Here is a 24,940-nt window from a genome sequence, read left to right as displayed (position 1 = left end):
TAAGTGATATGGGAAGATGTGGCAAAGAAAAAAAAAGAATTGTCTTAGTAGTTTAAAAGCTTCTAAATAAAAAAGAAAGATACTAACAACAAATGGAAAACTAGGTAAGAGGGAGAACTGATAGTTTCTAGAATATGATGTACAAACGGAACTGAATATAGGAAAACCAGCACAACTTCATTCATAATGAGAAAATTCAAATTCAAATTAAGAGATTCTTGGGGACTTCCCTGGTGGCGCAGTGGTTAAGAATCCACCTGCTAATGGAAGGGACACAGGTTTGATCCCTGGTCTGGGAAGATCCCATATGCTGCGGAGCAACTAAGCCCGTGTGCCACAACTACTGAGCCTGTGCTCTAGAGCCCATGAGCCACAACTACTGAGCCTGCGTGCCACAGCTACTGAAGCCCACACGCCTAGGGCCTGTGCTCCACAACAAGAGAAGCCACTGCAATGAGAAGCCTGTGCACCGCAACAAAGAGTAGCCCCTGCTCGCCGCAACTAGAGAAAGCCCACAGGCAGCAATGAAGACACAATGCAGCAAAAGAAAATAAATTTAAAAAAAAAAAAAAAAAAGAGAGAGAGATTCTTGGGAATTCCCTGGCTGTCCAGTGATTAGGACTCCACGCTTCCACTGCAGGGGGCCCAGGTTTGATCCCTGGTCGGGGAACTAGGATCCCAAAAGGGGCGTGGCCTGCCCCCCCCCCAAAAAAAGAGATTCTTCTTTTCAGAACGGTATAGACCAAAGTTTGGTTCACACTGTGGAGAAGTGTGTGGGCTGATGCTCTCATATTTATTGATTAAGTGTAAACTGGTACATCTTCTGTCAGAGCTATGTTGCCCAATTCCAAGGGTGACAATGTGAATGGTAACCACTTAAAGCTGGACAACATGGTGGCCCTGACTTCTGTGGAGGGTCATTTGGCAAAATCTCTCAAGATTTAAAATGCACATACAATTTGACCCAGTAATTCTGCTTTCTGGACATTTCCCTGCCCGTGTAAATTTATGTACGTACAAAGAAATGCATGTTAGAACTGTTATAATAGCAAAAATTTATGTATATCCTCCCAATCGAATACTACTCAACCATTAAATGGAATGAGGCAGTCGTATAGGTCCTGTAACATAATGATCTCCAAGATATACGGTTTAGTGAAAAAAGCAAGTTGCCAAAGAATGTATGCTACCATTTTTAAAAAGAATTATTATTTCTATGTGTTTTTATATAGAGAGAATATCTTTCAAAGGCTACACAAGAAACTCTACTCTGTAACTGCTTTCTGGGAGGGGAACTAGGTAGCTTATGATTCACCATACATTTCACCTTCACACCTTTTAAGCTTTGGACCTTGAACATTAGCTCAAAGTTGTAAAAGGATAACCCATGGCATTGAATAAAATAAAAAACAAGAACACAAAGTTAAACATTTTTTTCCTCACCTCTGGTCAAAATGTCTAAAGTTTTAAAACAACATAAAGTTTTAAAGTATGGATTTATCTTGACTGGATACTCTATGGTTATTAAATTCTGATGTCAAGGCCATGACCAAGTCTAAGATTTACACATGCTTTGTGATGATAGAGTAGTGATCATAACAGCTTTGAAACCGAGCAGGACCCTGTGGGGCGCTCCCAGGCACAAAAGGCTTTCCCGTGCCTCCTGTTTCTTGATTGTAGGAAAAAGGCTTCAACCTCCGAGACCTTCCCTGGGTTCCAAAGGGCAGATTCACACTGTTACTAATTAGGAAGTGAGAGAATGCAGAAAGGAAGGAAAGCCAGTCCGGAAACAATAGTGCAGAGATGGGGCAGGGTCCTGGTTCCTCCTCGAGGGATATACAAGACAGTCTGACACATATCTCTGAGTGCTTCTACAGGAACTAAGACCCCACCCCAGGTGGAGGATGGTAACTTCAGGCTGACCATAAGCACTGGAACCCCAGACTGGTTACAACCAGAAAGCTGATGACTGAGATTCCCAGAGCACCATCCTGTTACCTCACCACCAACCAGTCAGAAGAAAGTCACACCCTCTGCAGCCCTCCCTGAAAATTTGCCTTTAGAAACTCTTCCCTGAGACCCATCAGGGAGTTCAGGTCTTCTGAGCATAAACTGCCCGTTCTCCTTGTTTGGCACTTGAAATAAACCTTCCTCTGCCCCAAACTCCAGTGCTTCGGTTTGTTTGGCCTCACTGTGCGTCAGGCACACAAACTTGGATTTGACGATAGCTTTAGGTTAATCTTTTCAATAATGCACATACCACATATTCAAACATTTGTGTAGTATTTTGCAGTCTATCTAAACTTTGCTACAACTTCTACTTTAGACAGTGACTCTCTATTGAGAATACGGATAAAGTGACATAAAGGTAATCACACTTACTCAGGACTTGTGAAGATTGGCCAGTCATGTTATGAACAGCCTCTGCAAACGGGACCACCAGAGTCATCCAGTTCTTAGGACCATGCATGACAGGACACTCTGGGAGCAGAAGGAAGACCGATAAAGTTTCTTGGTGTGGAGAACAATATGGAAGAGTGTTGAGCAGAGGATCCCTGAGACGTGTTGTTATCTGTGGTTGAAACAGGATCAGGGAGAGGCCCAGGATATATTAGACACAGAGTATTGCAAGAAAGAAGCTATGGGACCAGAGGTGTCATGTCCACTATGTTCCAAATGGAATAATCATTTAGTTTTCCCGAAACCTACTATTCAAACTCCATCACTCCTTGTTTCCCAAATGCCCCTGAAGTAGTATGTGAGAACCATCCACCCTATTTTATATTGGGGTGAATGAAAGAAATAAAGTGAAATCACACGCCGGGACCTACTGAATGAATCATAACGAACGGTTGCTCAATCAGAAGGGATCCATATCTAGATCTCTCTGACCTAAAATTCTACCGTGGCAGAGAAAATGCCATACGTTCACCTTGCCAACCCTATGTCATCTTCCTCCGGGGCTCGCGGGCAGATGGCATTGCCCAGCCTCCCCTGCAGTTAGGTGGGCCCATGCGACCGGGTTCTAGCTAACAGAATGTGAGGGAAGGCGATGTGTGACACTTCCAGGCTTGGCCCCTAAAGCCCCCCATGTGACCTTTCATACCCTCTTTCCCCATCTGCCAACCAACACAGAAGACCTGCTGGAGAATTTCGTGGCCCTGGGGCCTAGAATGACAGAAAGGAGACTGAGTCACCCCGGAATGAACCTGGGCAGGGGGGGAAGGGTAGTAGAATTTGCCACCCCCAGATATGCCACTCCAACACGAGGGTTATTTTAAGCTGAAGGCAAGTGAGAAAAAGCAGACGTGGAATGAGCTCTCTGGCCTCTCCCATCTACCTGAAAACAGAACATAAATTCCCCTTGTGAAGGTGCCCTCCTGCCCCAGCTTCCTGTCCCAGGAAGGGGATAACAACCTGACTAGCAGAGATGAGCTGGCGCTGAGGAAGGCTCCACACCGCAAACCTCACTAACTAGCCCTTAGCCACCATTGCTTTCTTCGTATATTTTCCTTCCCACCATTTGCCAACCCAGAAGCTCAAAGTCCGTATCTTTTGTCTTCTCGCTTCTCTACAAAATTACTCTTCTTCACTAAGATGCTTTAGAAGCCCAAGTTCTAACCAGTCCTTAAAGTTACTCATCACTGAGTATTTCCATGTATAAGTGGGATGCACATGTTAATAAACCTGTTTTTCTCTTGTTCATCTGTCTTTTCTCAGTGTAATCTGTGAGGCCCCAGCCAATGAAACTAAGGTAAGGAGAGGAAAAGTATTTTTTTCCTTCCCTACAGGTGCCTCCTATAGCAACCCTCTTTGGGCTTTGGTGTGAGAAAAAAAAAAAAATCTTCACTGTGTGAATCGGCCATTGAGATTTGGAAGTTGTCTGGAGAAGCTTATGTCTGGAGGAGGTAATCAAGAGGATGCCTGGGCTATCACATGGTCCTCACCCACTCCCGTCTGTTTGGAATGCATGCTCTGCCCACTGTTCCCATAGTGGGAGCTGTTCCAAGGATGCAGCCTTGAGAGAGTAAGGTGTTGCCGAGACTATGTGGACAGTATACGTGACTGAACCCAGCAGTTAATGCCTCTATATGAACTTCAGGATTCGGGTGGGCGGGTGCAGATCTACTCACCTTGCGGCCACCCAAGACAAGCCTTGTAAGTTCCCTTGCTTATTAAACCTGCTACCTTCCAATCTGGAGGGGCTGCCTCTTTCTTCAGTCCTTCCTTGTCCTCTGAGCACAGGGGGTGGTTTCTGAACCAACAGCTTATGTATTCTCTCTAACAGACCTTAGATACTCTTAACTGTGAGTATCTGCCTCCACATGTCCTAAGCATTGTTAGATGATACATGCAACGATAAACTGTGAAGTGCTGTATACTAGTATTACACTGATGTTCTTGCAATTTGTTTTTTCATATATCCAGAAGAACATGACTTCTGCGGAATGCTAGTAGGTGTACATGGGAAAACAGTGTCACAAAGTCAAATAACTTTGAGAAAAATAGGGTCAAAAAAGCTAGATTTCTTTCAGTATATGACATCATAGAGTCTCTGATTTACTTACGTGCATCGCGACTCCATAATAGTATGCGGTGTTCCTACAGCTGCTTCACTAAGAACCCCTCTTCATAGAGCATTCTGCGAAACTAATGTTTCTTAGAACTCACACCGGGAATAGCACCCCAAGTGATCTCCCACATAACCTAAATATTTATTTTAAAAATATACCTGATCACCTACACTATTCTTATTTTTTCATCTTGAAAATAAAAATAGGGACTTCCTTGGTGGTCCCGTGGGTAAGACTAAGCGCTCCCAATGCAGGGGGCCCAGGTTTGATGCCTGTTCAGGGAACTGGATCCCACATGCCGCAACTAAGACCCGACGCAGCCAAATAAAATATAAATAAATATTTTAAAAAGTAAATAAATTAAAAGTTTCTACTGCATATTAAGGAACACTCTCCTCCTTTCCCTTCCAAATGTAGGGACCCCAAACGGTATAAAGATGATTTTCAACTGAAGACGTCAGAGATTCAGCTGTTGTGGAAAGAAGCCTTCAGAGCTTTTCTCATCTAACTAAAGGCAGAGGCTTCGAAGGGTGAAGCAGCTATAAATCCTCTCCTGGGTGGGCAGGCGAGCGAGCTTCACTGCCAGGAAAAAGACCCCGCACTTGCACTTGGATGAGAAATTGCAGAAACAAACCTTATCACAAGCTATCCTATCTTCCATGTGTCCCCCTAAATGCCCATCTGTCTCCCAATGGAAATTGTTTCATTTATTTCTCCCCCTTCCCTAAAGTTGGTATATAAACCCTCATTCCTAGCTGCTCTTCACAAGTAGAACTTCTCTTTTCTGTTAATCTGTCTATTCTTAATCGGTAGGTCCCAAAACATATGAATCCCAAACTAGTACTCTTTTCATAAGTTATGCCTCTCAAGCACTGTTTTTCTCATATTGAAAATAAAAACACTGTATCTACTGTACATTTAAGCATGCACAGCGCCTAATACAGTGTCTGGCATATAGTAACCTCATAATAAACACTAGCCCCTCCCCTATCACACTTCCATCTCACTCAACTCCTAACAAAAGTAAACTGTAATCATATCGGTTCCTGTAAAGAAATTCTATTGATCTATTTCTCAAGTGAATATTGGTTATTACCAAAGAAGAAATCCATTCTTTTTTTGTTAACTTCTCGCCACTTCTAAGTCCACATCAATGGAAATAGTTTCTCCAGATTCTCTTTGGATGCAAGAAATGCAAAAAAAAACACATAAACAGATGTAAAGGAATATTCCTAACTTCATATACCATTAGGTATAATTTTATTTTACTACATATCATATATTATCTTTTTTCTTAAAGCTTGCATTCTTTCAAAATAATCAATTTACTTGGCACAAAAAAAAGTTATAAAATCTATGTTCTCCTAATAGAGAATAGGTAACAATTTATTATCTCAAGTTTGGGCTGCAAGAATAGCAAAAATTTACATGCTGCGTCTGAGTGCTGAAACCATTTACCCTCACACTCAGCCTGCGCACTGAGAACTGAAACTCCCTAACCCCACCTATCTTACCATCTATATTTATATTACTTTGGGATTCCACTGTTCCATTAGCATGACTTTACTATTCCAAGACACCCTTGCCCAAGCAAATGGCTTGATTGTTCATTTTAGGAACTTCCTGAAAAGACCCATTAACTCTACCAGGGAAAGCAATCAACAGTTTAAGCCCTCAAATTCTTCGCATCTCTTGTCTCAAAATCCTTGCCTTGGGCTTCCCTGGTGGCGCAGTGGTTGAGAGTCCGCCTGCTGATGCAGGGGACACGGGTTCGTGCCCCGGTCCGGGAAGATCCCACATGCCACGGAGCGGCTGGGCCCGTGAGCCATGGCCGCTGAGCCTGTGCATCCGGAGCCTGTGCTCCGCACCGGGAGAGGCCACAACAGTGAGAGGCCCGCGTACCGCAAAAAAAAAAAAAAAAAAAATCATCCTTTCCTTGCTGTTTCCAACCGTCCTGGATTGTAGTATCTTTCCTCAATCCTGATGAAGTCCCCAATCCTCCCCTCCTACACTGAAAGACCTGCCTTAATCCAAACTGTTGATTTAAAAAAATTCAGACCTGGCCATTCTCCTCAGAAATACTACCAAGGCTTTCTTTGCCTAGGTGTGGCGTTTCCCTGGGTTGTGTTGGTAATATTTGAGGAGCTTGCACTCTGTAGGACGATTTGTCTTTATAATGTACTATTAAATATTTCATGCTTGCTAGATTAACCAATCAATTGTAATACTAGGCCTAAAACATTTATGCAAGTACCAAAACAGAGTACTGTAAATTTCCCTGTAAAATAAATTCTCCTTTGCAGCCTTTGGCGTCTTAAGATCAAACCTTCAGGTTTATCACTCCTGGGAAGGGGACATGGAGACACTTTAGAAAGATAATTTTCTTAGTGTAGAAAAGATTCTCCTCTAGGTAATGAGAATTAGCTTGAGGCTACAGTGGGGAAGAAACAGGATACATTACATGGTAGAGCCCCCTCCTTTCTAGGCTAGAAGGATGGCAAGAAGAGGATGGCAAATGGGAGAGAAAGCCGGCAGAGGGAAGCAGTGTCTTGATTTCTCATCTCCTGCCTTTGGCCGGGATGTGTAGAGATGAATAGGGATGCCTCTGGGGACTCTAGAATGATAACCGCCTCGTGAGCTGCGGTGGGCAGGCATGACACTCATCTTCCCTGGGCTTCTCTGGTTCCCAGGTGAAGCTGTTGGACCCAACAGTTCCTCCAGTCTCCCTGAGGAATGGCTGGGAATGCAGCTGGGTTAAGAACCAAAGGGACAATGGCGGGGGGCGGGGGGAAAGGGAGGGCAGGTTACTTAGAGGCAAGAAGTACCTGCAACAGGGGTTAAGCGAATAGTGAGTACCGCCTAGCGGCGGATGTGTACAGCTATCTTCTGAGGCCAAGTCAACAAGGGAGGGACAGGACCTGACCTAGCGAAGGAGGACAGAGACGAGTGACACCAGCTGCGGACAGACCTGCAGGGCACCGGCCTCCGGAGAAGACAGAGGGCAACCTAAGGGCCCCTTTATGCTACTATTCCCCCTCCCCTCCCACGTTACTGCTAAAGTAATTAAACAACGAGGTCATTACACTGCAGTGGCTCCAGTGCCATGGTGGCCTATAAAAGCAACCCAAAATCTAAGCCTGTAAATGCCTCAAAGTTATGAATCAAAAGCTAAGGGCAGCCAATCACAAAAAGCCCAGTAGGCTTTGAGTTACAGACAATCAAATAGCTTCCTTTCTTTGTTTCTGTACCTTCTCTGTATGTCTCTCCCTGAGCTCCTCTCGCTGGTGCACTCTTAGGCAATTCTGAATTGGTGCTGCGTGATTCAAATTGATGTTCGCTCAAACAAACTTACAATTTTTAATATGCCTCACTTTATCCTTCAGTAGTTCCCAGGTACAGTATTGGAGCGCATAGAGGGAGGTGAAGAAACAGAAGACCAAACATTGAGTGATTTAAGAGAGGACTTGTTTAAACTACTGAATCAGACCAAGTGTCAAACCAAGTAGGAGAGAAGTTAGATGCTCCTCTGTGGTAGTAAGACTAGTTAAAGATAAAATAAATAGAATCTGTTTTCCTTATTGATCTCAAAATAAGAGCTTCAGAGCACAGGCCTGGCCTCTAAGTACAAAAGCAATGTTCGAATGAACTGATCGCTCCTAGATGCAAAGATTCTGAAAAAAACACCATTCCTGCCAATCAGACAGCAGAGAAGGGCAGGGCAGAGGCAGTGAACAAGGTAAATTAGAAATTACAACTTGCAGTGGTCCAATAGGAAACTCCTTTACAAAAATGGGAGAATTCTGTAACAACCGATGGAGTTTTCAATGTTGGATTCTTTTTTGTTCATAGATAACAAAATGCACATATTAAAATGACTGAGTCGAAACATTTCATTTTAAATATCCCCCAGTGTTTTAAATAAAATTAAGTCTCATGTAAGTGTTACCTTTTCTTTAAAAACTTGCAGTCAGACAAGCAGGAGATGAAAATATCACTCTAATTTCCCTGCAAACATAATAAGACAAGGTTAAGTCACAACATACTATAAGCATGTCCCTTTTATCTTACCGAATACTGTATGTAACTGATGACGCGGAACCATTGTTAACGAAAATAACTGCTCTCTTAAGAGTCCTCCAAATTCTGGGTATACTTTGTGCACGTGACTGCTAAATCTCACCAAAACCCTTCACAGTTGATTTGATCAAGTCATCTAGATTTAAATAAAACGCATCCTTCTGAAAACAGAAGCTTCTGGAGCTCCAGAGAATAAACTATGAAGCTATAAAAACAGTCTGCCCTGGGGAAGGCTTTGTGGCACAGAAAGCATTTTTGATTCACTCCTGCATCGTCCTCACCTATCAAAGTGCCTGGCATATTGTACATCCTCAATATACCTCTGTTAAAGAAATGATGAATGAATGAATAAAATGACTTCTTCAAACTAAGAGATGGTAGAAGAGAATGATGATTAAAATGCAAATGCCTTCACGACAAAGCCAAATCCTCTCTCTTATGTCTAGGATAAAATGACCAAGGCTTCAGAACCAAATAAAAGTGGTTTCTCCTTTTTTTGGGGGCTGTGCCACACGGCTTGCAGGGTCTTAGTTCCCCAAACAGGGATCGAACCTGGGCCCCCAGCAGTGAAAGCGCAGAGGCCTAACCCCTGGACCGCCAGGAAATTCCCAGTTTCTACTTTGTCAGACAGAGCCACCTCTCAGTCACTTACTTCACGCTCTACACTTCCTCTTGCCACTGCCATCCATTTTTCTGTCGGCGACTGGTTAATTCCGCTTATTTCTGGCAGGATTTTCCTGGAAATGCTGGTGGAACTAGTATCCTTCTAGGAAGAAAGAAAAGAATGATCAGGAAAATACACACACATTAAGTAGTGAGTAAAACACAGGTGGGAGATGGGGCCCCATCCTCTCAGACACTGGGGTTTTGTGGGAGGAGCCAGAGCATCAGACTGGCCTGGCTCTTCCATTTTCTAGCCTTGGCCACTTTGCTTGGTCCAAGCCTTAGCTTTGTTATTTAAAAAATGAGATAACACAAAAGAACTGAAGACAGGGACTCAAACAGATACTGTATGTCAATATTCATTGCAGCATTATCCACAATAGCCAAAAAGATGGGAACAACCCACGTCCAGCAACAGCATCAACAGATGAATATGGTACATCCATACAATGGAATATTACTCGGCCATGAAAAGGAAGGAAGTTCTGACACATGCTGCAACATGGATGAACTGTGAAAACGCTATGCGGAGTGAAATAAGCCTGATACAAAAGGACAAATATTGTACAATTCCACTTATATGAAACAGGCTAATTCATAGACAGAAAGGGTATTAGAGGTTACCTGGGGTTACAGGTAGTGGGGAATGGGGAGTTATTATTTAATGGTTCAAAGTTTCTGCTTGGGGAGAAAAAAGAGTTTCTGCTTGGGGTAATGAAAACAGTTTTAGAGGTAGATAGCGGTGAAGGTTTTACCACAATTAAAAAATGAGATTAAAAGATATTAGGTATACAAAGCCTTTGGATTATAGTAAGTACTCAGTAAATACTAGTTTCTTTCTGCCCTTTAATCATCCACAGGTTTTTGCTTTTATATCAGTGGTTTTCAAACTGATAACAGAATCACCTAGTGATCTTGTTAAAGCCTAGACGGCTGGGCCCATCTCCACAGTTTCCGATTCAGCAGGTCAGGCGTGGAGCTCAAGAATCTGCATCTAGCAAATTCCCAGGTGATGCTGAGGCTGCCGATTTGGCGACCACAGTTTTGAGAACCATCGTTCTACATAGTATTTGAAACCAAATGGCTCAACCAGAGGTGTCAGAAATCACTGTCTGGAGAGAAAAACCTGTCTTTAATATATTTTTCCAAGGACGTTAGCGCTCTGCTCTGTAATATACCTCTGCTTCCACTAACTTATAGTAAATCAGGGAATTCTGCATCACTTTTGTTTAATGCTTAGCTAAAGACCTTTTGAAAAAGATGTATTACCGTGACTCCCAAAGTTCCCTTCCACTGTCTTGATCTGAGTCCTGGGTGTTCCCTGGAGTTCAACCATGAGGAAGCTTTTTTCCCTCCACCATCCCAGGGACCTTAGGACGATGAGGCGCTCCCTACTGGCATTTACAGACCATTTCTTCTACTTTCTTCTTCAAAATCCCGGCTCCTCTGAAGCACATAACAACAGACTGTATCACCTGCCAAAGTCCTAGTCACGACCCTTCAATCACTGGAAACTTTAGCACCTTGCTGCCTGTCTTCCTCAGCACATCCATGCCTGTCATCATTCTTCCTGTCCTTCTTGGCAACTTCGTCCTTCATGAACCCAGTTTATTGCCCCTCTTGATCTCTCAGTTCTTTATCTTGTCTCCACTCTCTTCCTCTGCTCCACTGTAGCCACCCAGGCCCTGGGTCGGGGCTTCTAAACTGCTCCGCCTGGCATTTCGCATCCGATAATTCTCTGTTGTGAGCGGCTGTCTTGTGCATTGCAGGATGTTTAGCAGCAGCCCTGGCCTCTACCCACCTGATGCCAGTAGCAGCCACCCCGACATACATGCCCCTCCCTCAGGACAACCTCAGCTGAGCACAGACATTGCCAGGTGTTTCCAGGGGCGCAAAACCACTCCTAGTTGAAAACTATTGCCCTAGATAAAGGTGATATTCTGTACTTTATAATCACCAGTCATTGTTCCAGGGACTTCCCTGGTGGTGCAGTGGTTAAAAATCCACCTGCCAATGCAGGGGACACGGGTTCGAACCCTGGTCCGGGAAGATCCCCCATGCCGCAGAGCGACTAAGGCCGTGCGACACAACTACTGAGCCTGCGCTCTAGAGCTCGTGCTCCGCAACGAGAGAAGCCACCGCAGTGAGAACCCTGTAGAGAAAGCCCACATGCAGCAACAAAGACCCAACACAGCCAAACAAACAAACAAAAATTGTTCCACCTTCTAAATTTCCATTAGAAACATTCTCCTCTCTGATCATCATACACCATCCTTCTAATTCACTGACTTCAGAGTGGAACTCCCAGGCTAACATTCTTTGATGCTGGAATGAGTTAAGACTTGGGGGCTGTTGGGATGAAATGAATGTATTCTGCATGCAAGAAGGACATGAATTTGAGGGGGGCAGTGGCAGAACGTTACGGACTGAGTGTTTTCCCCCCAAATTCATATATTGGAATCCTAACCCCCAATGTGATGGTATTAGGAGGTAGGGCCTTTGGAAAGTGATTGGGTCATGAGGGTGGAGCCCTCAGGAATGGAACTAGTGCCCTTTATAACAGACCCCAGAGAGCTCTTTCACCCCTGGTCCTTCTGCCACATGAGGATACAGTGAGAAGACAGCCATCTGTAAACCAGGAAGCAGGCCCTCGCCAGACATCAAATCTGCCATCATCTTTTTTTTTTTTTTTGGCCACACTGTGCAGCTTGCGGGATCTTAGTTCCCAGACCAGACCAGGGATCGAACCCCGGGCCACAGCAGTGAAAGTGTCAAGTCCTAACCACTGGACCACCAGGGAATTCCCAAATGCGCTGTCATCTTAATCCCAGACTTCCCAGCCTCCAAAACTGTGAGAAATAAACTTCTGTTTATAAACCACTCAATCTATGGTATTTTGTTATAGCAGCCCGAAGAGACGAAGACACTTTAGAGTGGAATCCACTCCAACATTCTTTGAGGCCACTGGGCTCTCCAATCCATCAACCCTATTGTTTGTTCATTATCTATCCTACCCAGCTTAGGTTCTACGGTCAGCAGTGTAATCAGTCATTTGCAAATACCTCCAAGTCTTCTGTCCCTTTCCTATTGTACTTACCTAGCAAAAGTCCACCTGTAGTTAACCTTCAATCTGAATTACTCCAAAGGAATCCAAGCAGCTTAACATCAATGGAGAAAAACAAACAACTGTGCCGACTGATTTCACCTTATGCCCTACAACCACAGATTTCAAATGGTCACTCTATACTGTCTCGTAATCTCCCACGATGTTCACTGTCTCACTCTGAGTCACTATTGCACACTTTCCGTTTATTCCTAAACCTGTAGCAATCTTCCTCTGCTTCACTAAGTTTCAAATAAGGACCGTGCCTTGTGCATCACTGAGAAAACTGAAACAATCAGGGAAGAACTAATCACCTTCCCACAAGCAACCTACCCTCACCTCCACTGTTCCTCATCTGAACAGAATAAAAATTTCTGCCCAAAGCCCTACGTGCCACACTGGACCCCTGGCCCTGCTTCCTGGCTCCTATTCTGGGACAGTATTACCTCTACAATCATTCCCTCTTTCTCATGCATCATCACTTTCTCCTCCTGAACTGGATCGTTCTCACTGGCATACAAACATACCTTAATATCACCCATCCAAACAACAACAGAACTTCTCTAAGTGGGAAACACAAGAGAAGGGAAGGACCTACAAAAACAAACCCAAAACAATTAAGAAAATGGTACTAGGAACATACATATCGATAATTACCTTAAACGTGAATGGATTAAATGCTCCAACCAAAAGACACAAGCTTGCTGAATGGATACAAAAACAAGACCCATATATATGCTGTCTACAAGAGACCTACTGCAGACCTAGGGACACATACAGGCTGAAAGTGAGGGGATGGAAAAAGACATTCCATGCAAATGGAAATCAAAAGAAAGCTGGAGTAGCAATACTTATATCAGACAAAATAGACTTTAAAATAAAGAATGCTACGAGAGACAAGGAAGTACACTACATAAACATCAAGGGATCAATCCAAGAAGAAGATATAACAATTATAAATATATATGCACACAACATAGGAGCACCTCAATACATAAGGCAACTGCTAACAGCTATAAAAGAGAAAATAGTAACACAATAATAGTGGAAGACTTTAACACCTCACTTATGCCAATGGACAGATCATCCAAAATGAAAATAAATAAGGAAACAGAAGCTTTAAATGACACAATAGACCAGATAGATTTAATTGATATTTATGGGACATTCCATCCAAAAAAAACAGATTACACTTTCTTCTCAAGTGCACACAGAACATTCTCCAGGATAGATCACAACTTGGGTCACAAATCAAGCCTCAGTAACTTTAAGAAAATTGAAATCATATCAAGCATCTTTTCTGACCCCAATGCTAAGAGATTAGAAATGAATTACAGGGAAAAAAACGTAAAAAACACAAACACGTGGAGGCTAAACAATACATTACTAAATAACCAAGAGATCACTGAAGAAATCAAAGAGGAAATCAAAAAATACCTAGAGACAAACGACAATGAAACACGATGATCCAAAACCTATGGGATGCAGCAAAAGCAGTTCTAAGAGGGAAGTTTACAGCTATACAAGTCTACCTAAAGAAACAAGAAACATCTCAAATAAACAATCTAACCTTACACCTAAAGGAACTAGAGAAAGAAGAACAAACAAAACCCAAAGTTAGCAGAAGGAAAGAAATCATAAAGATCAGAGCAGAAATAAATGAAATAGCAACAAAGAAAACAATAGCAAAGATCAATAAAACTAAAAGCTCATTCTTTGAGAAGATAAAAAAATGTATAAACCATCAGCCAGACTCATCAAGAAAAAGAGGGAGAGGACTCAAATTAATAAAATTAGAAATAAAAAAGGAGAAGTTACAACAGACACTGCTGAAATACAAAGCATCCTAAGAGACTAGTACAAGGAACTCTATGCCAATAAAATGGACAACATGGAAGAAATGGACAAATTCTTAGAAAGGTATAGCCTTCCAAGACTGAACCAGGAAGAAACAGAAAATATGAACAGACCAATCACAAGTAATGAAATTGAAACTGTGATTAAAAATCTTCCAACAAACAAAAGTCCAGGACCACATGGCTTGACAGGTGAATTCTATCAAACATTTAGAGAAGAGCTAACACGCATCCTTCTCAAACTCTTCCCAAAAACTGCGGAGGAAGGAACACTCCCAAACTCATTCTCTGAGGCCACCATCACCCTGATACCAAAACCAGACAAAGATACTACAAAAAAAGAAAGTTACAGAAAAATATCACTGATGAATATAGATGCAAAAATCCTCAACAAAATACTAGCAAACAGAATCCAACAACACATTAAAAGGATCATACACCATGATCAAGTGGGATTTATCCCAGGGATGGATGTATTCTTCAGTATATGCAAATCAATCAATGTGATAAACCATATTAACAAATTGAAGAAGAAAAAACCATATGATCATCTCAATAGATGCAAAAAAGGCTTTTGACAAAATTCAAGACCCATTTATGATAAAAACTCTTCAGAACGTGGGAATAGATGGAACCTACTTCAACATAATAAAGACCATATATGACAAACCCACAGCAAGCATCATTCTCAATGGTGAAAAGCTGAAAGCATTTCCTCTAAGATCAGGAACAAGACAAGGATGTCCACTCTTGCCACTATTATTCAACATAGTTTTGGAAGTCCTAGCCATGACAATCAGAGAAGAAAAAGAAATAAAAGGAATCCAAATCGGAAAAGAAGACGTAAAACTGTAACTGTTTGCAGATGACATGACACTATACATAGAAAATCCTAAAGATGCCACCAGAAAACTATTAGAGCTAATCAATGAATTTGGTAAAGCTGCAGGATACAAAATTAATGTACAGAAATCTCTTGCCTTCCTATACACTAATGATGAGAAATCTGAAAGAGAAATTAAGGAAACACTCCCATTTACCATTGCAACAAAAAGAATAAAATACCTAGGAATAAACCTACCTAGGGAGACAAAAGACCTGTATGCAGAAAACTATAAGACACTGATGAAAGAAATTAAAGATGATACAAACAGATGGAGAGATATACCATGTTCTTGGATTGGAAGAATCAACGTTGTGAAAATGACTCTACTACCCAAAGCAATCTACAGATTCAATGCAATCCTTATCAAACTACCAATGGCATTTTTCACAGAAGTAGAACAAAAAATTTCACAATTTGTATGGAAACACAAAAGACCCTGAATATCCAAAGCAGTCCTGAGAAAGGAAAATGGAGCTGGAGGAATCAGGCTCCCTGACTTCAGACTATACTACAAAGCTACAGTAATCAAGACAGTATGGTACTGGCACAAAAACAGAAATACAGATCAATGGAACAGGATAGGAAGCCCAGAGATAAACCCATGCACATATGGTCACCTTACCTTTGATAAAGGAGGCAAGAATATACAGTGGAGAAAAGACAGCCTCTTCGAAAAGCGGTGCTGGGAAAACTGGACAGGTACATGTAAAAGTATGAAATTAGAACACTCCCTAACACCATACAGAAAAATAAACTCAAAATGGATTAAAGACCTAATTGTAAGGCCAGACACTATAAAACTCTTAGAGGAAAACATAGGTAGAACACTCTATGACATAAATCACAGCAAGATCCTTTTTGACCCACCTCCTAGAGAAATGGAAATAAAAACAAAAATAAACAAATGGGACCTAATGAAACTTCAAAGCTTTTGCACAGCAAAGGAAACCATAAACAAGACCAAAAGACAACCCTCAGAATGGGAGAAAATATTTGCAAATGAAGCAACTGCCAAAGCAGTCTTGAGGGGAAAAAACGGAGCTGGAGGAATCAGACTCCCTGACTTCAGAATATACTACAAAGCTACAGTAATCAAGACAATATGGTACTGGCACAAAAACAGAAACATAGCTCAATGGAACAAGATAGAAAGCCCAGAGATAAACCCACGCACCTATGGTCACCTAATCTATGACAAAGGAGGCACGGATATACAACGGAGAAAGGACAGTCTCTTCAATAAGTGTGCTGGACAGCTACATGTAAAAGAATGAAATTAGAACACTCCCTAACACCGTACACAAAAATAAACTCAAAATGGATTAGAGACCTAAATGTACGACCGGACACTATAAAACTCTTATAGAGGAAACCATAGGAAGAACACTCTGTGACATAAATCACCACAAGATCTTTTTTGATCCACCTCCTAGAGTAATGGAAATAAAAACAAAAATAAACAAATGGGACCTAATGAAACTTAAAAGCTTTTGCACAGCAAAGGAAACCATAAACAAGACGAAAAGACAACCCTCAGAATGGGAGAAAATATTTGCAAACAAATCAACAGACAAGAGATTAATCCAAAATATATAAACAGCTCATGCAGCTCAATATTAAAAAAACAAACAACTCAATCCAAAAATGGGCAGAAGACCTAATAGACATTTCTCCAAAGAAGACATACAGATGGCCAAGAAGCACATGAAAAGCTGCTCAACATCACTAATTATTAGAGAAATGCAAGTCAAAACTACCATGAGGTATCACCTAACACCAGTTAGAATGGGCACCATCAGAAAATGTACAAACAACAAATGCTGGAGAGGGTGTGGAGAAAAGGGAACCCTCTTGCACTGTTGGTGGGAATGTAAATTGATCCAGCCACTATGGAGAACAGTATGGAGGTTCCTTAAAAAACTAAAAATAGAATTACCATATGATCCAGTAATCCCACTACTGGGCACACACCCAGAGAAAACCATAATTCAAAAAGACACATGCACCCCAATGTTCACTGCAGCACTATTTACAATAGCCAAGTCACAGAAGCAACCTAAATGCCCATCGACAGATGAATGGATAAAGAAGATGTGGTACATATATACAATGGAATATTACTCAGCCATAAAAAGGAACATAATTGGGTCATTTGTTGAGACGTGGATGGATCTAGAGACTGTCATACAGAGTGAAGTAAGTCAGAAAGAGAAAAACAAATATCATATATTAACGCATATATGTGGAACCTAGAAAAATGGTACAGATTAACCGGTTTGCAGGGCAGAAATAGAGACACAGATGTAGAGAACAAACGTATGGACACCAAGGGACAAAAGCGGCAGGGGATGGGAGTAGCGGTGTGATGAATTGGGAAACTGGGATTGACATGTATACACTGATGTGTATAAAATGGATGACTAATAAGAACCTGCTGTATAAAAAAAGAATTAAGAGAGATATTTTAAAAAAAAGAATGCAAAGAAGCTTTAGGAAAAGCTTTACCAGTTTGGTTGGTGCACATTTTCCTTTTTATGTTTCCAAAAGCCTGATGCATGATAAAAATATATGATCAATTAAGTCTAAAAAAAAAAAAATACCAATAGGGCTTCCCTGGTGGCGCAGTGGTTGAGAGTCCGCCTGCCGATGCAGGGGACACGGGTTTGTGCCCCGGTCCGGGAGGATCCCACATGCCGTGGAGTGGCTGGGACCGTGAGCCATGGCCGCTGAGCCTGCGCGTCCGGAGCCTGTGCTCCGCAACGGGAGAGGCCACAAAAGTGAGAGGCCCGCGTACCGCAAAAAAGGAAAAAAAAAAAGTCAAGTTCTTCTGATGCTACTCAGAGAAATGCCAACACATGTCAGATTTCTGTAAGTTATTACATCTAAGTTTTCTTTTTAACTTTAAATGCATTAAAATGAACCCCAGTGCATTAAACTCAACAGGTATCATTCTTTTTTAAAAAAATATCTTTATTGGAGTATAATTGCTTTACAGTGGTGTGTTAGTTTCTGCCTTATAAAAAAGTGAATCAGCTATACATATATCCTCTCCTCTCTCTTGTGTCTCCCTCCCATCCTCTCTATCCCACCCCTCCAAGTGGTCGCAAAGCACCGAGCTGATCTCCCTGTGCTATGCGGCTGCTTCCCACTAGCTATCTATTTTACATTTGGTAGTGTATATATGTCCATGCCACTCTCTCACTTCGTCCCAGCTTACCCTTCCCCCTCCCCGGTCCTCAAGTCCATTCTCTACATCTGCGTCTTTATGCCCGTCTTGTCCCTAGGTTCTTCAGAACGTTTTTTGTTTTTTTTTTTTCAGATTCCACATATATATGTGTGTTAACATACGGTATTTGTTTTTCTCTTTCTGACTTACTTCACTCTGTATGACAGACTCGAGGTACAGGTATCATTCTTATTCAAAAAATTACTTCCTGATGACACACAGGAGATCCAGGAAGACTTTTTTTACCTTCTGATAATGCCAGGGAGTGGTAGCATCCACAGGAGACTTGTATAATTTTCATACCAGTCAGAGTTTCTATCTTCCTATAATAAAAATGATACAAAATCTATTAATCCTTCTTCAGATTGGGTCACCAAGTGGACTACAGATATTTTAACTTATTTTCTTGTATTTCTGTACTATTGGGTTGGCCAAAAAGTTCGTTCGGGGGTTTCCATAACATCTTATGGAAAAACCCGAACAAACTTTTTATTCCAAAGCCTTCAAGCTATTTTAACGTGTCATCAACATGTACAAAGGTGCAGGGCAGAATCCAGAACAATATATAATTCAAAAAGGAATTGGGCTTTTGAATTATTGGGCTTTTCACACATTGTATAATGTACTAACTTTTATGCTATACTTATCAGCCTAAAAGAAAACTAAATTTCTTCACACACATATAGTCCAGGGCTTTAGAATTTATAGAGCACTGTCACCTACAACACCTATCTCACCCTGTGAGATAAAGATACCACTAGGTTGATTCCTATTAAACTGCCACTTTTGTGGATCAAAAACATAACTATCGGCAATTTCACACGGCTCAACCTAGGAAAACTCAAAGAGGTGAACTAGTATCAGTTGTAGAACAGACTCAAACCTTGGGCTTTTCATTCCAAGTTCAGTGCTCATTCCCCCAAGCCACAGCAATCTCTTTTTTTTTTTTTTTTTTTTTTTTTTTGGTACGCGGGCCTCTCGCTGTTGTGGCCTCTCCCGTTGCGGAGCACAGGCTCTGGACGCGCAGGCCCAGCGGCCATGGCTCACGGGCCCAGCCGCTCCGCGGAATGTGGGATCTTCCCGGACCGGGGCACGAACCCGTGTCCCCTGCATCGGCAGGCGGACTCCCAACCACTGCGCCACCAGGGAAGCCCCTACAGCAATCTCTTATACAATTTAATGAGCAGAGAAAGTAACAAAAGGTAACTTCCTAGCATTAAAAAACATGTTTTTGAAAATTTCCAATGCACGTAATTCATGAACACACAGTTCAGACTGCTTGTCATATCATTTGGCCTAGGAAGCTGTGTGTGAGGATGTGATTTTTTACCCCGATTTTACTAAGGAAAATATTAGGATCCAGTGGCTTATGACAAGCCAAAAGGTTATGTTGGGAGGAAAACCTTTCCTCTTCCAACTTGTGTCCCATGATTGGGGACCTGCAAATTAACTGAGTATAAACAGATTAACAGGAGAAAAGGCAAAGTTTATCTACATGTACAGACAGGAGCTCCCGTAACGGAAAATTTGTACAATAGCCTGAGTAGAGGTGTACGTATATTAACTTAGCAAAAGGGATTTATTTAGGGCTTGAGTGGGAGAGGATGGAAGGTTCAATTGGGTTTTTGATGCTGATCGGGCGCTTTGTCTTTACAACGGCTGAATTCATAGGAAACTCCCTCAAAGGACGGTTAATGGCAGCTGTATCTAAAACAGGTAAAACTAAATCTTACCTGTTTTAGTCAGGTAAGATGTCTCTCTGTGAACTTTCTGTAGCTCAAAGATTTTCGCTTTAAAATAATCTTTACACCAACTCTGGAGGTCCAAGTGGGTCCCACAGTTATTTCCAGTACCTAAGATTAAAATCACAGGGTCACAGGTTCTCACTTCATGCTGCCCTGCTCTTTCATAGACTCTAATTAAATAACAACTGGTGTTATACCTTGTCTTCTTCCCCCCTCCTTCCCTCACTACACTGTAACCTGTGAGGTTAGGGACTGTGTTTGTTATAGTCATCTTCGGACCCTTGCATGGTGCTCTTGCATGGTGCCTGTCACATGAAACTCAAAAATACTGAATGAATAAATGAATGAATTAAAATACGTACTTAGGCATAAAATGTATTTTCTTAAATTCTCCAATTCCCAGCTGTCCTTCAGAACCAGATCCCACGCGAAGACCCTTCCTTTGTGACAGCCAGCCAGGGAATGCTCCTTTCCACAGCTCACCGGACCAACATACAGAGTCTCCAATGCCGGAATTCGTTCTTTAGGAACAAAAACAAAACCAAACCTCCCATAAGATTGTTCATATAATACCAAGTTTAAGAAAGTACTTTTCCTCAAAAGGAAGGGTCACTGGGATTTCCCATCTCTTCCAATGACTTTTCAATCAAGGCCTAAGGTCCACCTTAAAGGTGTGAAGGAAACAGGCTCAGTGTGTGGCACTGTCCTTATGGGAATACGGCTGCTATTTAAAAGGGTGGGCATGTGGAGGAGGGAACCTGTAAGGACTTGCTGCCCTAACATTTCTCTATGAGGGTGGAGTCAAAACCCAGCCAGATAAAGGAGAGAAGGTGGGATCACCCCTCCTCCATTCCTCTGACCTTCCAGCCCTGAAGAGTGAGAACAGTGCATCCTTTGCTAAGGGCAAGGAGCCTGCCTGAGTGTGAGAGGCAGATGCCAGAGGCACTCACAGTGAAGAGTGCAGTAACATGCCTCCCAATGGGCCAGATGTGCCCACAGATGAAAACCTGAGCACATTTCCCTACAAGACAATCCAAGCTGTTCTCCCAAAGCGTTTGTCTCTGAATTATCGGAGGTTTGAAGTTAAGCATGTCATTACTGGTAAAGTTTTTCTTAACACTTAAGTTTTCTTTTTTAATCTTGTGATCTTATCCTTTTCAATGATTTACTTTGCAAACTATGCAACGATAAAAAAATTCCCAAAGATTCATATACTCATGGAGGTGGAAACTGGTACCTTCTTCCTGGAGAAGAATTTGGCTTTAAGTGTCACGTTCTCCCTAATTTCCACCTGAAGGGGATCAGAATATGCCACCCCAAAATATGCCACTTTGGCCTAAGGATGACTTTGAGATGAAGGCAACTGAGAATCAACAGATGCAGAAAGAGTTCTCTGCCTTCCCCTTATCAACTTAAAAGCATAAATTTGTGAAGTTGGCATGAATTTCTCCTGTGAAGGTGCACCCCCCCTTCCATACCAGGAAGAAAAGAATGCCTCTTATCACCAGAGCTGGCACTGAGATGAGTCTGCATAAACAGCCCTTAGTAAAGTAACACTTATCTTCCATTAGTTTCCCTCATATACTTCTTTTTTTTTTTTAAGATGTTCATTACTTTTATCTTTTTTTTTTAAGTTGTTTTATTTTTGGCTGCGTTGGGTCTTCATTGCTGCACACGGGCTTTCTCTAGTTGCGGCGAGCAGGGGCTACTCTTCGTTGCAGTGCGCGGGCTTCTCATTGCCGTGCCTTCTCTTGCTGCGGAGCATAGGCTCTAGGTGCGTGGGCTCAGTAGTTGTGGCGCACGGGCTTAGCTGCTCCGCGGCATGTGGGATCTTCCTGGACCAGGACTCGAACCCGTGTCCCCTGCACTGGCAGGTGGACTCTCAACCACTGTGCCACCAGGGAAGCCCCTCCCTAATATATTTCAAAGACACTTCTCCACAACTGATCATCCCTCAAAACCCAAACCCCCTGTTCTTTGTTAAATGGCATATAAGCTCCTAAGGCTAACCACTTCTTGAGTTTCACTTTTCTGTGAACTCCTGTGCACATAAAATATTCATAAAGTTGTAAGGTTTTTTTCTCGTTAATCTGTCTTTGTCAGTTTAGTTCACAGACCCTCAGTATAAGAACTAAGAGGGGAGAGGAGAAGTTTTTCCTCCAGACACATCTTTTGGAATTTATTTTAAGTAATCAGAAATTTGGTCAAATATTTACTTACAATAATGTCAATCATACTATTATTTATAAAAGGCCCTGATGAGATAAAAACAAACTTCCACAAGAGAATAACTGAATTGTACTGTCAGAACCTGGAACGTTACACAACAATTTAAAATTTATTTTAAAAAATATATAATAAAAGGGCAATATGTTCATGATATTATGTTTGACGAAAACGCAATTTAGAGTTAAATTCTGCATATATAAAACTGTATAATGACATGATTTTATAAAGATTAAATGTATAATAGGAAAAAAAGGCCAAAAAAAATGCATCAAAATATTAGTTGTCTTTGGGTGTTAGAATCATAAGCGATTTCTTTCCCTGTGTCTCTATTGATATAATAATCAATAATAGCAAAATGCTATTATACATGTTTTTAATCTGAAGAAAAAAGACGCCCTAGGGTATTTCTGAGGGAGTTTCAGGTGTCCAAACCACAAACCACGTTTGCAAGGTCACTCTGTTCCAGACAGATTCGCAGAGGTAAGGACTGGTGCCAAAAGGCATCTCCGTCCAAGGGAACGCTGCGCAGTTTAGCGCAACTTTCAGTTTCGTTTTGAAGACGGAACAACTGGAAACCGAAACAAAGCCGAGGCGCCTCGGGAAAACGAAACGGGAGGCGTTGCGCTCAGGCTGCGCGGGGCTCGGTTCTCCCGTCTCCGGCGACCCGCGACCCAGCAGAAGTACGGGCCGCTCCCGCGCCCAGCCGCCTGTCCGAATCTGTGCGCTCTGCCAGCTGCGGCACCCAAAGGCTAGGGACGGGTGCGCGCTGACTTCCCAGGAAACGGGAGGCTGAGTGAGCCGCGCCCTCGCTGGCGTCCCCCTGACGTCCAGCTCGCCCCCCGCGAACGGCTTTCGGGTGTCGGACCTGAGCGCCAAGTGTTGAGGAGCAGAGGGACCCCGGAGGAAGAGCGCCTCAATGTGCATCCTAGCTAAGCCACTTGAGGGCGCTGTGACTCTGGGCAAGTCACTTCCCGATTCTGTGCCTCGGCTACCACGTCTGTGAAATGTGGACAGTAATACAGCGAATCTAATGATAATAAATTGTGTTAGAATAATGCCTAGAGTACTTAATAAAAGCATCTGCGTGCCAGCCCTTTTTTAGGCGGTTTTTGGCACTGGAAATACAAAATCCTCATGGTGCTTACATTCTCCTATTTATAAACAGATAAATAAATATTTTGTATGATGTCAAGTGGCAACGTGAAGAAAAATAAAACAGTAAAGGAATGGAGGGCGAGGGCAGAAGGAACTAGCATTTTTTTTTTTTTTTTTTGCGGTACGCGGGCCTCTCACTGTTGTGGCCTCTCCCGTTGCGGAGCACAGGCTCCGGACGCGCAGGCTCAGCGGCCATGGCTCACGGGCCCAGCTGCTCCGCGGCATGTGGGATCCTCCCAGACCGGGGCACGAACCCGTGTCCCCTGCATCGGCAGGCGGACTCTCAACCACTGTGCCGCCAGGGAAGCCCGGAACTAGCATTTTTTGGTAAGATATCAGGGAAGACTTCTCTGATGAAGTGACATTTGAGCAGAGAGCCAATGGGACCCGGGGAATGAGGGAATGAGTCATTCTCGTATCTAAGCGCGCAGGGTGAAGTGGAGCATTTGGAGGCTTTTGAGAAGAGAAGTGATATGATCTGACTTTAGTTTTAAAAGAATTATTCTGGCTGCCATGTAGAAAATAACAGAACAAAGACGGAAGCAGAAAAGCCAGTTAGGGGAAGCTGCTGTCAGAGCCCAGGATAGAAGGATGGCTGAGTCCAGGACTGAGGTGATATCCTAGAGGGGGAGAGAGAAGAAGTGATCACATTCAACATGTTGTAAAAGTCAGAGTCCACAGATTGGCTGATGAATTGGAAGTGGGAGGAAAGAAGGAAAGGGATTAGGATTACTCCGAGGTTGGCCTGAGCAACTGGGGTGAAAGGTGGTACCCTTTACTGGAGTGGGAACCCCGAGAGAGCCACCAGTTTGGGGCTGATGGATCAGCAGTCCAGTCTGGTGATAACTGTGAGACGCTTATTATACAAGGAGGCAATAAGATCAATCATTCTGGAGTTGGGGAGAGACACTGAGGCAGTCATCAAACTGGGAATCGTCAGTGTAGAGATGATACTTAAAGCCAGAAGACTGAATGAGATCACCTACGGGGTAAGTGTGTTAAGCATGTAACAGAGGACTGATCTTAGGAGGAAAACCAGGAAGGGCGGTGTGCGTAAGCAAGTGAAGAATAAGGGAATGATTAACTCTTGTCAGTTGCTTGTGGAGCAAGGTTGAGTGTTGATCTTTAGGTTTGGCCAAATGGAGGTTATTGGTGACTGACAGCATTAGCCATCACCAGCATTTTCGTTTTATTTTTCTTATTATAGCATCCATTTATATACTCTCAGCTCACCTCTCCTTACTACTATATTTTAAGTAAAGACAAGAATAAATGTCATTTGCTTTTCTACCTCAAGAGGGTCTAGCTCGTGGTAGAGGCTAATAAGTATGTATTGGACAAATGGGTTGATGAGTGGTGAGTAAATGAGTATCGGTCATACTTCTGGTTCCATTTCATTAGGTACCATAGGTAACCTTTTTCTGAA

At 42.5% G+C, this 24,940-nt stretch overlaps 1 protein-coding gene across 1 annotated transcript in view; it reads right to left on the bottom strand.

The window, feature by feature from the left end:
• Nucleotides 1–23,283, bottom strand: part of LOC113625975 (putative E3 ubiquitin-protein ligase HERC6) — a 44,298-nt gene extending 21,015 nt beyond the window's left edge. Inside the window, 12 exon segments of the mRNA XM_027116949.1 lie at nt 2,383–2,572; nt 5,671–5,705; nt 5,708–5,749; nt 8,521–8,579; nt 9,067–9,082; nt 9,309–9,417; nt 12,562–12,659; nt 18,632–18,708; nt 20,493–20,553; nt 20,556–20,651; nt 21,346–21,421; nt 22,816–23,283. Coding sequence (XP_026972750.1) covers nt 2,383–2,572; nt 5,671–5,705; nt 5,708–5,749; nt 8,521–8,579; nt 9,067–9,082; nt 9,309–9,417; nt 12,562–12,659; nt 18,632–18,708; nt 20,493–20,553; nt 20,556–20,651; nt 21,346–21,421; nt 22,816–23,283 — 1,327 coding nt within the window.
• Nucleotides 23,284–24,940: the final 1,657 nt, after the last annotated feature.

Source organism: Aethalodelphis obliquidens, unplaced genomic scaffold (genome assembly GCF_003676395.1).
Source record: "Aethalodelphis obliquidens isolate GAN/ISIS:26980383/991018 unplaced genomic scaffold, ASM367639v1 scaffold17, whole genome shotgun sequence".
In the NCBI taxonomy this organism is placed as follows: Eukaryota; Metazoa; Chordata; class Mammalia; order Artiodactyla; family Delphinidae; genus Aethalodelphis; species Aethalodelphis obliquidens.
The sequence above is the reverse complement of the archived record's forward strand: the minus strand, read 5'-3'. Positions and strand labels throughout refer to the sequence as shown.